Genomic DNA, 13,934 nt, shown 5'->3' on the forward strand with positions numbered 1-13,934 from the left:
CCTGGATCAGGTTTCCAAAGACAGGTTTTTAATTGACCCTTTTTTATTTATTAAAGGAGAATTCCCTCGATTTTTCGAAATGTCTGCATGAGTTAATGGCTGTGATGAAAGCAAAATCGTTCAGAGTGGTTTGATGTGTTTGATGTGACTTGCCAAGTCAGAATTGTTTACAGTGGTGGTGATAAGAACCAGACATCCACCTCTAAAAGCTTCTACACAGAAATATATAATACTTTGGTCTAAAACATACAGTATACTGACCATCACATTTCCATGGACTTGGATGGAACAGAAAAGGACCTTCCCCAATGTGTTGCCACAAAGTTGGAGCCATATAATTGCATATAAAATGGCTTTGTATGCAGTAGCATTCATTGGAAAAAAGGGTCCAAACCCTGAAAAAAACGCAAAGCATTATTCCTCCTCCACCAAACTTTACTGTTAGCACTATGCATTTCAGTGAGTGGTGTTCTCCTGGCATCCTCCAAACACAAACATTTGTCCGTCAGACTGCCAGGTAGTGAACCAGAGTTCAGTGGCAATGTTAGGCCTTCTGCATAGTGATATTATGTTTGTGTGCTGCTGCTCAGCCGTGGAAACCAAAAGCACCCAGTTTTACCACTGTTTTAACATTATGAGCATTACATATAAAAACTTTGAAGACGTGGTGCTTTCGATTGGTAAATAAAGTGGCTATATTTGCAATGTAAACGTCACAACCCCTGGTTACTATGTCCTCCACTGTAAAGAAATGTGTGTTTATCTAGAACGGAGCATTGCACATCAGACCATTTTAAATGACCTTGTTTACATTTCAACAGTTGAATTATACGGGAATTTACGCATTCCTCTTCCATTGTACAAATCCCTGAAGCACTGTAGTTTGATACGTCAGTATCAGTAAACCCTATATGGGCCTAAAGGAGTAGGCCTGTAGGTTTCCCTTCTCTATTTATTTCGCCCCAGCACATTCACCATGTATTGCAGAGGGATGGAGTCCTACAATTGCATTCTGCTTCCTAACGCACCAACAGGAGGAGCACAAGAAACGACTTTTTCTGGAGACAAACTAGAGAACTGCAGGCAAGGCTGCCTTGATTTCAAATGTTTGCACTAAATGCCTGATCTATAATGGCTGTAAACGAAAACAAGACAGACAAACGTGTCCGAATCATCCAAACGGATGTTGTGTTTATATTGAACATATTTCATTTGAAATGCGGATAGTCCATAAAATGTCTTCCCTGATCATGATGGGTTTCTTATAGTTCTCAATGACGTCATTCCTCATTGTGACATTACGTCGATCTGTAAGAGATGTTTATCTGTCATACTGAGTATAATAACTTAAAAGGGGGATTTTTTTGTAAAGTCTGTAATATTTAAAAGTCCCTACTTGTGTAGTTGTGATGTTCAATGTTTAGTGTATATTATTTCCCCTCCCCTTGGGGATCGTGTAACTTTTTAAGACAATAAAATAACATGACACCTTTGATTACATAGTGTGGTATGTGTGTACACCAGAGAACTGCTGCTTTGGACGGAGGCCCCAAGGCACACCCAGAGTACATTTTGTAAACCCAGACTGCCTTGGAATCATCTTGGAGCATCATCTGTAAAGGTTATTTATGCCCTCTTACCTGATAGTGTTTCTGAAGGTGGAGGGGTGGGGGATTTTGGCCCTTAGTTTGTCTGAAATTGAATCATATATAGTCATAAGGATGTTTAAAATGAACATAAATCTTAAACTAAGTGAATAAAGAACTGACAGTAACCACGTGATACGTCACACGTCATATAAATACATAGAACGGTGTCTTGTATTACCACCGTTCACCACTAGAGGTCACGCTAGTCTGCTTCACGATTGTATAAGTAGTCATAGCATGTTGTAGTGCGCGCCGCCCCGTAGTGGGGCGCTGAGAAATTGCAGAGGGTGTGGATGAAGGCCTAGATGTGTGTGTTTGTGTGTGTTTGTGTGTGTGTGTGGGTGTGTGTGGGTGTGTGTGTGTGTGTGTGTGTGTAAACATTGTTTATGATAAATAAAGAATGTAGAAATGATTTTATCCCACAAAATTGGGGGGGGGGGGGCACATAGCTGTGAAGAGAGGCCTCATGGGAAGAAACATTGTGAATAAATGTGTGGTCAAGGTGTCAATTACCAAAAATATTGTCTTCTATGACATTGTAATAACAGCAGAACCCTCTTAGGAGCTATCTAGAACCAGTTTCTAAAAGGTTCTACCAAGAGTAATTTACAACACATTCTCCATCAGACTCAAGAACCATTTCGCCATGCAGAGAACCATATGGTTGTGTATAGAATTCATGGTTCTAAACGAACCATTGCTTTAACTAAAGAACCTTTGAAAGACTGTCTTTTTGAAGAGTGTAGAGCCCTCTTTGGTGTTATATAGAACCATTTTCAAGAAGGTTCTACATAGAACCATGTACAACAATGTGAAGAACCATTTCACCATGCAGAGAACCCTTGAAAGGGATCTAAACAGAACTAATAGTTCTAAATAGAGCCATCACCTTTACTAAAGAACCCTTGAAGAACCAAATTTTTAAAGAGTGATGAACCCTTTTAGGCACTATATAGAACAATTTTCAGAAAGGTTCTACATAGAACCATATACAACACATCAATGTGAACAATTTCACCATGCAGAGAACCCTTTCAGCAGGAAATGGTTCTAAATACAACCATTGTCTTTACTTAAGAACCTTTGAAGAACCATAGTGACGAACCCTTTTAGGAGCTACATATTGAACAATTTCCAGAAAGGTTCCACATAGAACCAGACACAACACATTCTCTATCAATCTGAAGAACAATCTCACCAAGCAGAGAACCCTTTTAAAGATGAAATGGTTCTAAATAGAACTCATGGTTCTAAATAAAACCTCTGTCTTTACTGAAGAACCCTTACATAACCATAATTTTAAAGAGCGATGAACCATCTTGGTGTTATGTAGAACCATTATCAAAAAGGTTCTACACAGAACCAGATACAGCACCTTCTCTGTCAATGCGAAGAACCAGCTCACCAAGCAGAGAACTCTGAGCATGAAATGGTTCTATATTGAACTCCTAAAAGGAACCCTTTTCCCTTGGAGAACCCTCTTTTTCAGTGTGAAGGGTCTCCGGGGGTCTCGTGCCTGCTGCGTCCTGTCCTCTGTCCTCGGCTTCACACCTGTCTCGAAAGTCTGTACAAAGGTTACGAGGCCTGGAGGACACGAACTGGCCAATCAGGCAGCGCCCCCGGTGCGCGCTCTTCGTTGGGCGCTCCTGATTGGCTGAGATCGCCGGGCTCGGCGCGCCGGGCGCCGCTGGCTGGCAGTGACACCGGAGGGGTCTCCGCTGCTGCAGGTCAGTGCTGGACCGCGTGGGGTGTCGGAGCTCTTACGGTGGCGTGTGCCCTGTGAGACCTGGACTGCTTTCCTTCTGTGGAGTGACGAACAGCCTCTCTGGGGGCCACGTGTGCGCCGGCAGCTCCGCCTCTGAGTGCGCGAGTAAACTTCGCTCGTCGGGGCTGTTCGGCCGTCTGAGGTCTGAGCCGTTTGCGTTCCCGCTTTTCTGGTAGTAAAGCCTCGAACGCGTTTTGTCGTGTGCGCCGGCGGCTCTTCTATCCCGCTTGCAAGTGAGTGCAACATGCATTTCATGCAACGTGTCCGGGCACATGTGATACCACTGCGGCTGCAGCGCGTGCTCTGCGAGCTTGGGCTGCTTGTGGGGGAAGGAGTCACAAAACAGGCCGGCCAGTATTGGAAGCTTAGCTGACTGTATTACTGTATTACTGTATACACAGCACTAGCTGTTAAAGTCGCTTGCGTCGCCTTGCATTGTTAGTGCGCTGCAGTGCTGAGAGGAGTGGGCGCTTTAAACCGAGGCTATATAATCTGTAGCTCTACCATACAGGAGCACTCTGTAGTTCTGCAGTTGGAGACTAGTACATCTGCATACCCCCCTTTTACACTGGGACCCCCACATTATTTGGGTGGTGGATCATTCTCAGCACAGATGTGGTGGTGGTGTGCTAGTGTGTGTTGTGCTGGTGTGAGTGGATCAGACACAGCAGTGCTGCTTTAGTTTTTAAACACCTCAGTGTCGTTGCTGGACTGAGAATAGTCCACCAGACATCAACCACTGGTTTAACTCAAGCTATGCAGCAGCAGATGAGCTACAGTCTCTTGACTTTACACCTACAAGGTGGATCGAGAAGGTCGCAGTCTCTAATGGGGTGGACAGTGAGTGGACTCAGTGCCTCAATGCCAGCAGGACGGCGCTATCAGGTCTGCTGTTGTGTCAGCCTGTTTGATTCTGAGCGATACAGAGTGTTTGATAGTGGTCATGTGAAAATGAATCACGTTGTAGTCGCTCGGAGTGGTTAGAGGCGAAATGGTTCACTGTAGAGAAACGTACTGGCTCAGGGTTCTCTACAGTGGTGGTGATGGGAACCAGGGGGCCCAATGTGAACATAAATACAGCCATTTGATTTTCTATCCAAAACGCTTAGAAAACCAACACTTGTATTACGAGTTTTCTTTTGGGGACTGTTTGGCTTTTAGGCCAAACTGCTTAACTCAGGCATCAAGCAGCGTGTTTGTTTCTGTGGAGCCTGGATTTTAGAGGCATTGGACATTGCAGACGTCTGGTTCCTATGGCTGTCACTGTGAGCGATTCTCATCCAGCAAGTTTGTCTAGAACAGAGCATGGAAAAAAAAAAAATCCCAAACCGATGAAATGGTGGAATTCTCCTTTAAAGCATGCGAGGAGGAGGATGGTGCCAAAGGCTGCCTGCGCACTGTGTTCCTGTCCTCGCATAGAGAAGCTGCTCAGAATGTTTTCTTATGGGTAATTACTGCTTGGCATTGGAAGAAGAAGTTAGATCTGAGTTTGAATGTGGTTTCAGGGCACTGATTGCATCAGCTCGTTGGATTCTGTTTCCTATTGTTTTTTAGGACTATGACTGCTTATTTGTTCCCTTTGAGGAAGTTGTTTGAAATTCTAGCTTAAAATTGAGGAAATGCATCATATGTCTGATGGGGCTTTGTGAGCCCTAATTATAGACTGACCTTTCAGTCTCTCTCTTGGTGTTTGTAGTTAGGCCTGGCTAGCCTGTTACCTGCCCTGGCCTGCGAGGAATGAGGTGAAAGGTCAATGATTCTGTGTTTGAGTTACATGTGTGTAGGACACTGACCAGTTGAGTTTTCCTTTAGTTTCCATGACGTTGTCATAGAAAGGGTTTTGTAAGGTCACACTTTGTGCAACGGTCCCTGTTTAGGGAACAAAACACAACCAGCGGTGCCAGTTTTGGAGCACAGTGTCAACAGAGGCTTTCAAATGACAACAGTGCGCCCATTAAAGTACACATTTGGTGTATGTGTGCGCCCTGACTGGGAGCGAGCACAGTTCAGGCGCTGGAGCAGCTGTGCCTTTTTTGGGTATTGTGTTCCAACAGAAGACACATTGTATGACCCTTGCAGTTTTGCATGTGTGGCTGTGTTGTACAGTCGGGCCAGCGTGGGCCAGCGCCGCAGCTGAATAGAGCCGTTTATCTGTAACTTGCTGCCATCTTTATCAGAGGCCAGCAGTGGCCCACTTGCTGGGTGGTTTGACGCCAGTGCATTCTAGGAAAAAAAGACACTGGGAAGTTTTTCTAGGAAATATTAAGGTTAAATAAACAAGCAGTTGTCTCACATACTAAAACACATTAGAGGCCTTTTTGCCTTCTGTCCAAAGCCACGTCATAAAGAAGCCTTTTTATTCTAAGAAGATTGGCCTGGAAGTTCCTCCTACTTTTTGTCAACATGCAGCCTTCTTAGTGAGCCTGATGTCGTGCAGATGTCCCTCACAGGCTGCCATAATGTTTTGCTTTTGTTCTGACAGGGCATCGTAGAGGACGCAGTTAACTGCCTGAGGGCTGTGGTGACTCATAGCACGTTTGGTAATCTTTGTTAGGAGAGCTTTATTTATTCTGTAAGTGAGTGAAACATGGCAAGACATCTGGTCTGTTGTCTTCAAATGGATACGAAAGATAAAGCATTTAACCGTCTCAGTTTAGCAGTCAAAATCTCTGAGCTCACCACAGCTCGATTCAGCTCTTTAGGATATGATACAGAGAATCAGAAAATCATACTTTTTACACGTATTCTAATCTTTATACAAAGCAGAAGTTACGTACATGATAATATGACAGTCACAACACAGCATGTTTTTTTTTTTTTTCTGCAGTTATCTGATTAATCAAATGGTCATGTAAACACTATTTTATATCTTCTTCATCTTCCAAATGATGTTTGTTCATATTTACAGGTAAAGTAGCGCAAATGCGACATGACGTTCCAGGTTTACGTTACGTTTACATCACGTCTTTTTATGAGTTTAGTGGCTTTTTGCAAAGCTGACAGAAATCTGATTGCTGTCTGACTCATAGACCCAGAGTTTCCCCGTTATCTGATTACTCAAGTGCATGCAAACATGTTGATTGGCTTACTAACAAAATCAGATTTTCTGCAGTTATCGCATTATTAAGTGCATTCATACTGTGTTCTTCAGTAATATTGAGAGATGGTATTAAGGTATGGAAAAAGTGGAGAGCCCCCAATCCTATCTACCCTCTAGATAAAACGAAACCAGATGTTTTTAGCAAGTGACAGTGTGGTTTTTATCAGAAAACCAGTTAAAATTCTTAGGTCTGCTTAAGTCACAGTCATTTTCATTCTGGCTCTCAGTGCCTTGTTTGTTGTTGTTATTGTAAACTCTGCCAGTGGAAACAGTTAGCCAGGTTATAAAAGGTACTTTCGCTCATTGTCTCAACAAATTATGTGAGTGTTGTTTAAACTGAGTCATGAGGCCGGTCTTCATAGTAGTCTGGCCTGTGGAAGTATGGAATGTGCTCTCCAAACATTCCTTCTAAATGAATGCATGTAGTAGGTCACTGGAAAGTCAGTAAAGGACAGACTGTGAGAGGTTGTTTGAAGCCTGGGTGAAATTGTCAGTGATTTTCTTTTTTTGTGTGTTTCACTTGAAGGTTTCATGTTGCTGGTTCAGGACAAAATTCAGGCCTCACAATGACTGAAAACACTTTTTTTTAGATATATAACCAGTTAGCATTGTGCCAACTGACTGCCTGAATGTTCTCACACTTGCCTCCAGTCATGGTGGGTCATTAAGCAGACTCAGATAGACTTGTTTGTGTGGTTTCTGACTAGGGCTGAAACAGTTTTTCATTTTCACTTAATAATCCAACCGTTATCCGATTTCTGCAGGTGTCTGATTATTCACGTGGTCATGTAGACAGCCTGCTCTGATTTCTTAGTCACATGTGTCTTCTGAATAGTGTGTCTGCAGAGTGTGTATGTGTACCTCTGCTAGATGTGCAACGTGTCTGAAGCAGCAGCTGGAGTTTTTCTCCACGTCATCGTGTTTTCCGTTCAGCGTGCCACTGGTTTTAAATAGCAGGCCAGGCCTGGTTGTTGGGGCGGGTGGGGGCAGGGACTTCGCCTGCTTGGCTGCTCCTCCATCGGATGATCGGGTCTTGGGGTCTACCATTGGTCTATCTTCATTGACGGACCAATTTTAGAGGGTCTGGGCCTGGTCAGATTACCTTTGCCCTGGAAAAGCTGGAGCAGCATGTGGCTGATTGCATGTGCCCACTTGAGTAACTGCTCTCTTTGACCCTTGCGGTCAAACCCTTGCGGAGTTTTATTCAATTCTTCTAATTCAAGTCCACAAGATGATACAGTCACTGCTTCTTTAATCCAATCAGAGACAAGGTAATCAATAGATTTACAACTTCAGCCTTTTGACTGTTGTGTAAAGCCTGACCGAGTATGTTTGAGTAAGTTTTGGTAAGGCTTCTTTTGCATGGGCCGCTGTAGATCAGGGTGGTCCCGATGACTTAATTAACCTGGATTTAAATAAAATAAATGATTAAAATTTACCTTCCTGATACGGTGGTCCCGCGACCCTGATGGAGAAGCGGCTTGGAAAATGGATGGATGATACGGTGGTAGATTTTATGATGATGCATACTTCAAAAGTTCCTACTGCTCTTTCGTACAATAAGAAATAGAGCCTGATTGACTTACTAATCTATATGCATTTTTGTTTGATATATTTTATGCAGTCTTTTTAAAGGTATTTTGGAGTCTTTGAAAGGCCACACATTATTTATTGTTGTTCATTTTTTATTATTTGGCCTTTTTTGAAACTAATTACTTGATTAATCCTCAGAATCGGTAGTTTATGTGAATGATAATATAATCAGTAGTGATGGTCTGATTGTTAAGGCTTTGTAGATGCTCACCTTGGCTTTAACATACTTACAATTAAATGTCTATTGAATTTAACATGACTTTGCACTGAAGCTAAACCTGACCCTCACTCTAACCCTAAACCTGAAACTAAAACTCTCACCTTAGCCCTGGTCCATATCCCGAACCTAACACTGTTATCGATTGCTGTCAGTAATTACCTGAATTGCTAGAATTGTACTCATTTGTTAACAGTTTAAAGTTTCCGAAGACCTTCAAAGTAAAGTGACATGTATTTTGAGTAATAATTACCTACAGTGTGAGGACATGAACTGTGTGATTGAGGTGGATTAGTGTTGACTCATTGACAAGGCAATAGAATACGCTTTTAGAATAGGCAAGGAATGCATGATCAGAATACATGGGTCAGAAATGGTCAAGGAGACTGAGGTTAAGATGAGGCAATCGACAGCCTAAACCTCATCAGTGTCTGTTTTACATAATATCCTGTCAGAATTTGCTGTTTTGTTGTAGGTGGATTATGTTTTAACTAAGGATTGGTAATCATGGGACTTTTGAAATCTATTGTCCTCTCAGCTCTCTGCCCTGGGACTGGCTGACGCGGCACATTTCAGTGGCAGATTGGCCAATAAGGAGCTACGAAGGGCTGGTCTGCGATTGACCTTCGGATTGGCTGGGTCTTTTGTAGTTGCACATAAACCCAGCCTGTGTTAATGCTAGTTATTCTTACCTGTCCTGCCTGGGCCCACTCAGGAATTCCATATTCCAGTCTCTGGATAGAGCAATTTGCACAACGGCTGTATTTGGACTGCCCTTCATCACTCAGGTGAACACTGCTGTTGTGTGTGTGTGTGTGTGTGTGCACGTGTGTGTGCGCGCACGCACAGTGCAGAATGTGTGTGAGAGGCTATAATCACCCCACAGGTGTGTGTTTCTGATTTGGCAACAGAGTGTTGGTCACGCAATTCATTGCATTTTTCTGTGCTTAGTAGGAAGAGATGTTTGCTGGCAAAGATTCCCTAAAGCAACTAAAGGTCATCTGAAACTCACTGTGTAATTAAGGATAGTGAGGAATTTTTTGTTTTGTTTTAAAAACTCCAGCACTCACTTTGGAAGACAATAACACATGTAAGTAACCTCTACAGATTTGTGCAAAAAAGGTTCAAGTAATGTCTAAAAATTAGCTTTAAAGAGATGGAAGTAACCTTTACAGGCTCACATTACAGAGCTATAAGACATATCTATAGATTTGCACTGAAGAACTAGGTCAGTAGTTTTTCACCATGGAGATAGAAGGTCTATAGTTTTGCATTAAAGTAATGTAGCATTTGTAGTTTTTCATTACACAGATGAAAGTAATATCTATAGTTATATGCTAAAGAGCAGACATGCATGATTATTAAAAAGTATGTGTAAGATAAAAAGCAAACTTCATTGGTACACTAGACATCTGTAAGCTCATACACTAACAGTGTTGTTCCCCGGTTCTTCAGTACAGTACAGGGGAAATTCTGGCCATTTGTGCTAATAATTACAGTACACTTCATTTTTACATAGGTTACAGGACAATGAATAACAACGTTAGCTACATTTTACACATACAAACAATATCTAAGCCACCTATCCTCTTAGTTTGGGGGTTAAGCTGCTTGAGCCTATCCCAGCGGTCATTAGGCAGAAGGCAGGAAACACCCTGGGCAGGCCGGCAATCCATCACACTGCACTACGTTATACATGCAGTGGTCTAATAAAAAGCAAGTCTTATAATAGTAGTAATTAATCTCTGAACCTTCACTCACTAAATGCATGTTTTGGAGAAAGGTTACAGAATTCGTCGCTGACTTTTTCAGCCCAGTTCCTCTAAACTGCTGTTAGCCGACGCACTGATGTGATCAGAGCACCACACAGCAGTGGCAGTGAGAACTTGTTAAAGCATGGCTGCTGTGTGTCTCTGTTCTGTGGGTGAAATAGGCAGCTCTTTTATGTAGTTATGGTATTTTGAAGTGTCCATGATAACTGTCCAGCTTTAATATCGCAATATACTGTATATACGGTATACTGGCATGTGTCTACTAAATAGATGAACATCTGTAGTTTTTCTTTGAAGAGATGTGAAGGTCTGTAGTTTTGCATTAGAGATATAAGGTCTGTAGTCTTGTGTTAAAGAGATGTAGGTAAAGTCTATAGATGTATGTGTATGTATTAACTTGTAAAGGCTGTGGTTTTGTATTAAGAAGTAAATAAGGTCTGTAGTTTTGTGATAAGATGAAGGATCTATATTTTTGCACTACAGATATGTAATGTCTGTAGTTTTGCCTTTCAAAGCTGTGAGGTCTAATTTTTTGCACTAAGAATATGCAAGTAAATTCTGTAGTTTTGCCCTTAAGAGGTCACTAATGTGGTTTTAAACATGTGAAATTGCACTGGGTTGAGTTGTAGGGAGAAGTTATAAGCACTATCTTAGAAAAGTGACCTTTTGTTGTACGCTGAATGTCTTTGGAGTTTACTCTATAATTGTGCAACACCCTCATCACGGCTGGCTGGGGCACGTCCTACTCCCGGGCGATAATAATGGAAGTAGGTGAAAGGTAAAATGGGCAGTATGTCCTGACAGGCTTATACTGACCCTTATGTGTTCCGTCAACATGCACTCTTCCAGGTGACACCAAGCTCTGTGACTTTGTGTAACCTAGTGGTCATGGTGACCCTTCCTGTTACATAATTAGCTTCACAATGTTTATTTTATATTCTTTGTCCATTGCTTCAAATTCTCACGTGCTCATTTTTTAACTTGAGTCAAAATACCATGTACTGTACTTCTGTTATCTAAATATTAGTACTTGTATTAACTGCAGTATTTGGGTGCTGCTTATCTGTTCCGTTATCAGCTTTTTGTGCACCCTCTTCAGACAAATTACACAAATCGATTGTCATTCATGGTCAGTGACCCCCAGGCATATGTTGTATTTACATTCATGAGATTAAATCCCTAATGGTAAACGAATTGCTCCAAAAGCAGGTTTAATTCATGTGTAGAAAGTTGGTTGAATTTTTATTCTACATCACTGATCTTCAGCTTTCCAACGAGTTCATATTTTTTATTTATTTTTTATGCACACGCATTAATTTTGTTACTTTTGATTGTTTTATTCCCTGAATTAGTGCTGAAATTGCCTCTTCGTTTACTGCACATTTCATGGCAATTAGGGATGCACAAAAGTATTAGAATCGTATCATCATCAGAAGTTATTTGCTCTTATAAAGAAACATTGCATTGGGCTGCTGCTTGAGTTTAGCTGATATTTTTAACCAATGTGTGATCACACATGCTGGAACAGCACTACTCGCACAATCAAAACCTACTTGGGCGGGTAGCTCAGTACATCCAACGCTAGATAGGATGTTTTTTTAACGTAGATCTCTTTAATGAAAAGGATCTTCTTATTTGAATCTTCCCGTTGCACCTTAAATGGTGCAGAAGTTAAAAGGCACAGACAAGGAGAGCAGATAAAAGTTTATTTTTAGACTCTAGTCGTATGAATTAAACGAACTAAAAAGATCAGCATCACTTATCACACTTTGTATCTTTACTGCTGCTTCACAAACCCCTCACAGATATGAGCTAAAAAAAGGCCTGGATAGTAACATCAGCTGAGGTTACCTACCTTTAACATCTGTCTGTTTACCTAAAACACTGGCTGCCTTTCTCTCTGTCAATTTCAAGCGACATGTGATCTACTGTGGCTTTCTCTGGTCTTGATGTGCCTTTAATTTAAGGTAGTAATAGGAACACTGGCCACCTCCATTATAAATAAAAAATAATGGCTGTGAATTGCTGGACGCTGCATGGCACAGTGTGTCCGGTGTACAGTGGCCTTTATAAAAGGTGGTTTTGCTCAAGATGTAAAGACATGTATATGTAACATGTTCTTGTTAATATCTGATATCGGCATTGACTTGAAATTCCCATATCAGTGTGTTGGTATTGCTATATTTTCCAGTCCCCTAAGTTCCAGGTATTAAACAGGTAAGTGTGAGGTACAAAGTCCACACTGCTAGGTATTTTTCAAGAGAGTGGAATTGAGTTACACTAAAATGCCAAGCTAGGCCAAGATGTTAGACACTATGACAGCCATTGTGATAATCATTGCTTTCTTACACAACCAAGGTTCAGTTTCATTTGCAGCTAATATATACAGACATACTATGAAACACATTATCTTTTTTTATGTCATGACTGCCCCACACTTTTTATACAATACTGTGGTTTTGGTATCAACCCTTTACTCTGTGAGACTAGACTTTGGAGTTTGTACCTCACACTTACCTGTTTAATACCTTTGATTTAAGGCACCGTAAAAGAGTCTTGACACTGTCTTCACAAATATATTATTTCATGCATTTCTATGTGCCTGTTATCACCTTGTTGTGACAGAACTCATCTCAAAAGAAAAGATCATCTTAAACTTCTCCCAGTAATTCACTATAGGTTCATACTGAGGTGTGAGAACCTCACACAGTGCTTGTTTCATGTCAAAAGGTAAAAGATAAAGAAAAACGGCCACCTCAGACCTACTGCACATATGACAAACTACACATATAACTTCAGATAAGAAAACTGATAACTCACTCAGCAAAGTGACCCTTGCTTGCTGAGCCTTGGGATACACTGATCACTGTGTTTAGGTCATGCCAAAACAAGGTGCTTCAGGGCAGTGCAGGGTTCTCTGTTTTGCAAGGCAAAAAACATGGGATAGTGAGGCCTGTTATTAAAGTATTGAAGTAATGGCATGAGGGAGAACTGAGCATTGGGGGATTGAGTATAATGATTCTTAGATGCGTTGTTTAGTGTAATCAAACCTGTGAGCTACAACAGTATAGTTCTGTTAGACTTATTTGACCTCTGCTTAAATAGCTTCCAGCACATTTCTGCTATGGACAGTTGTGGCCTGTTGTTTTTGTTTATGGTGTTTTATGTAAATTCATTTACAATATCTGTTTTATGTATCTCACAGAAACTTGGAAAAAGAGCAGATGTAAACAATTTGGTCACAGGCTACATGTGCAATTTGTCAGATATTTTGCAGATGTGTGCCATCAGCCCTTTCTAGCTGGCTGAGCAAAAGACAAAAACATACAGATATAATCATTACCATGTAGTAACAAACAGGGATAGGAATAGTTTGGTCAAAAATCAAATTTACTGTTTTTTTTTCCCTTCCCCAGATGTACTTAATCAGTCAAGACGTTTGACATCTGTTTATTTAGTTTAGTGAACATCTGTATGTCTGTTAAGTGACTTATTTTGACATCAATATTGGTCCTAATATTTAACCTTGCTGCACTTCTTCCACAGATCCATTAGTAGACAGACATGCAGGCTCACGAGCTGTTGAAGCAGCTGCGTCTGCCTGAATTGGATGATGTTCAGCAGTATGTTCGCAGCCTCTCCACCCGGACGCTTGTGGGCGTGGGGGCCTTCGCAGCTATCACCACCTATTGGTACGCCATGCGACCTAAAGCCCTGAAACCACCCTGTGACCTGCGCATGCAGTCTGTGGAGCTGCCAGTGAGTCTACGTTTTATTGGAATCGTAGAACTGGGATGGTTTCGGTGTAAAATGTTAAACAGTCTGTTTTAATTACTGT

At 41.5% G+C, this 13,934-nt stretch overlaps 1 protein-coding gene across 4 annotated transcripts in view; it reads left to right on the plus strand.

The window, feature by feature from the left end:
- The first annotated feature begins 3,396 nt into the window (after window positions 1-3,396).
- The window catches only part of acsl1b (acyl-CoA synthetase long chain family member 1b), a 21,486-nt gene continuing 10,948 nt past the window's right edge, over window positions 3,397-13,934 (plus strand). The window contains exons 1-3 of one of the 4 annotated variants that reach the window (XM_017703846.2): window positions 7,620-7,785; window positions 8,863-9,112; window positions 13,643-13,855. In XM_017703846.2, the coding sequence (XP_017559335.1) occupies window positions 13,661-13,855 (195 nt within the window). In that variant the 5' untranslated portion in view covers window positions 7,620-7,785; window positions 8,863-9,112; window positions 13,643-13,660. Of the gene's footprint in view, window positions 3,648-7,619; window positions 7,786-8,862; window positions 9,113-9,220; window positions 9,415-13,642; window positions 13,856-13,934 lie in introns of those variants that run through there. The other 3 variants (XM_017703847.2, XM_017703848.2, XM_017703849.2) reach the window with 3 other exon arrangements.

Source organism: Pygocentrus nattereri, chromosome 11 (genome assembly GCF_015220715.1).
Source record: "Pygocentrus nattereri isolate fPygNat1 chromosome 11, fPygNat1.pri, whole genome shotgun sequence".
Classification (NCBI taxonomy): Eukaryota; Metazoa; Chordata; class Actinopteri; order Characiformes; family Serrasalmidae; genus Pygocentrus; species Pygocentrus nattereri.